This window comes from Chaetura pelagica, unplaced genomic scaffold (genome assembly GCF_000747805.2).
Source record: "Chaetura pelagica isolate M959 unplaced genomic scaffold, ChaPel_1.0 scaffold587, whole genome shotgun sequence".
Lineage (NCBI taxonomy): Eukaryota > Metazoa > Chordata > Aves > Apodiformes > Apodidae > Chaetura > Chaetura pelagica.
Window position 1 is genome coordinate 332,896 of NW_009953909.1, and position 795 is coordinate 333,690.

Sequence of the window (795 nt, forward strand, 5' to 3'; positions counted from 1 at the left end):
CTCCCACTCCGTGCCTGCGGCTCCGGGCTGATCCCCCAAACCCTCCAGCAGCTCCAGGTCACCTCCAGTGTGTTTTTTTTCCCCACCAGAAGGTGGTTTTTGCCTCTCCAGCAGCTCACGTGTTGTTTAACGGCTGGACTGCATCACCTCTGGCTCCTTCTCCAGCCAGAACAACCCCATGAAAGGGAAAGGAGACAGAGCCAAACCTCCAGCCCTTTTACCTTGTGTGTGACATGCAGATACGCTGCCCCGTATTTTTGCTCCAGGTACCGGTAGTCGTAGTTGGGGAAGGGGGAAGGGGCCGGGTAGCTGCCGGAGCGCCAGAGCTTCCAGAGGTTGAGGGCAGCAATTCCCAGCAGTGCCAGGGCTCCGGCCGCGTAGATGCCGATCTCCCAGCGCGGGGGGCTGGTGGCCACTGCCGGGGGACGAGAGGCACCGTCAGACCCCGGGGTGGAGGCTCCATTTTCCACTCCCCCCTCCAGGAGCTCGGCTCTGGATCAAGGTGGGATGGGCGAGCCCCGAGCTCCCCTCGGGCGGGGGGTGAGGGGGGTGAGGGGTGTGAGGCAGCAGCTCTGGCAGCCAAAATACTCCCAGTCCTCCCTTTGCTTTCCTGGGAGGCGGATTGCACAGGGGTGTGAGCCCTGTTTCCCAGCGAAGAAGGAAAACCAGGGAGCGCGGCACCATCGCCCCAGGGCAGATCATCCCTTCAGCAGCTCCGGCCCCATCCCGCTCCCGTTTCTGCCCAGCCCCCCTGGGCACAGCCCCCCTGGGCACATCCCCCCTGGGCACATCCCC

General features: G+C 64.2%; 1 protein-coding gene across 1 annotated transcript in view; it reads right to left on the reverse strand.

The window, feature by feature from the left end:
- Positions 1-795, reverse strand: part of SYT12 (synaptotagmin XII) — a 4,380-nt gene that overhangs the window by 1,318 nt on the left and 2,267 nt on the right. Inside the window, 2 exon segments of the mRNA XM_010001472.1 lie at positions 7-27; positions 222-415. Coding sequence (XP_009999774.1) covers positions 7-27; positions 222-415 — 215 coding nt within the window.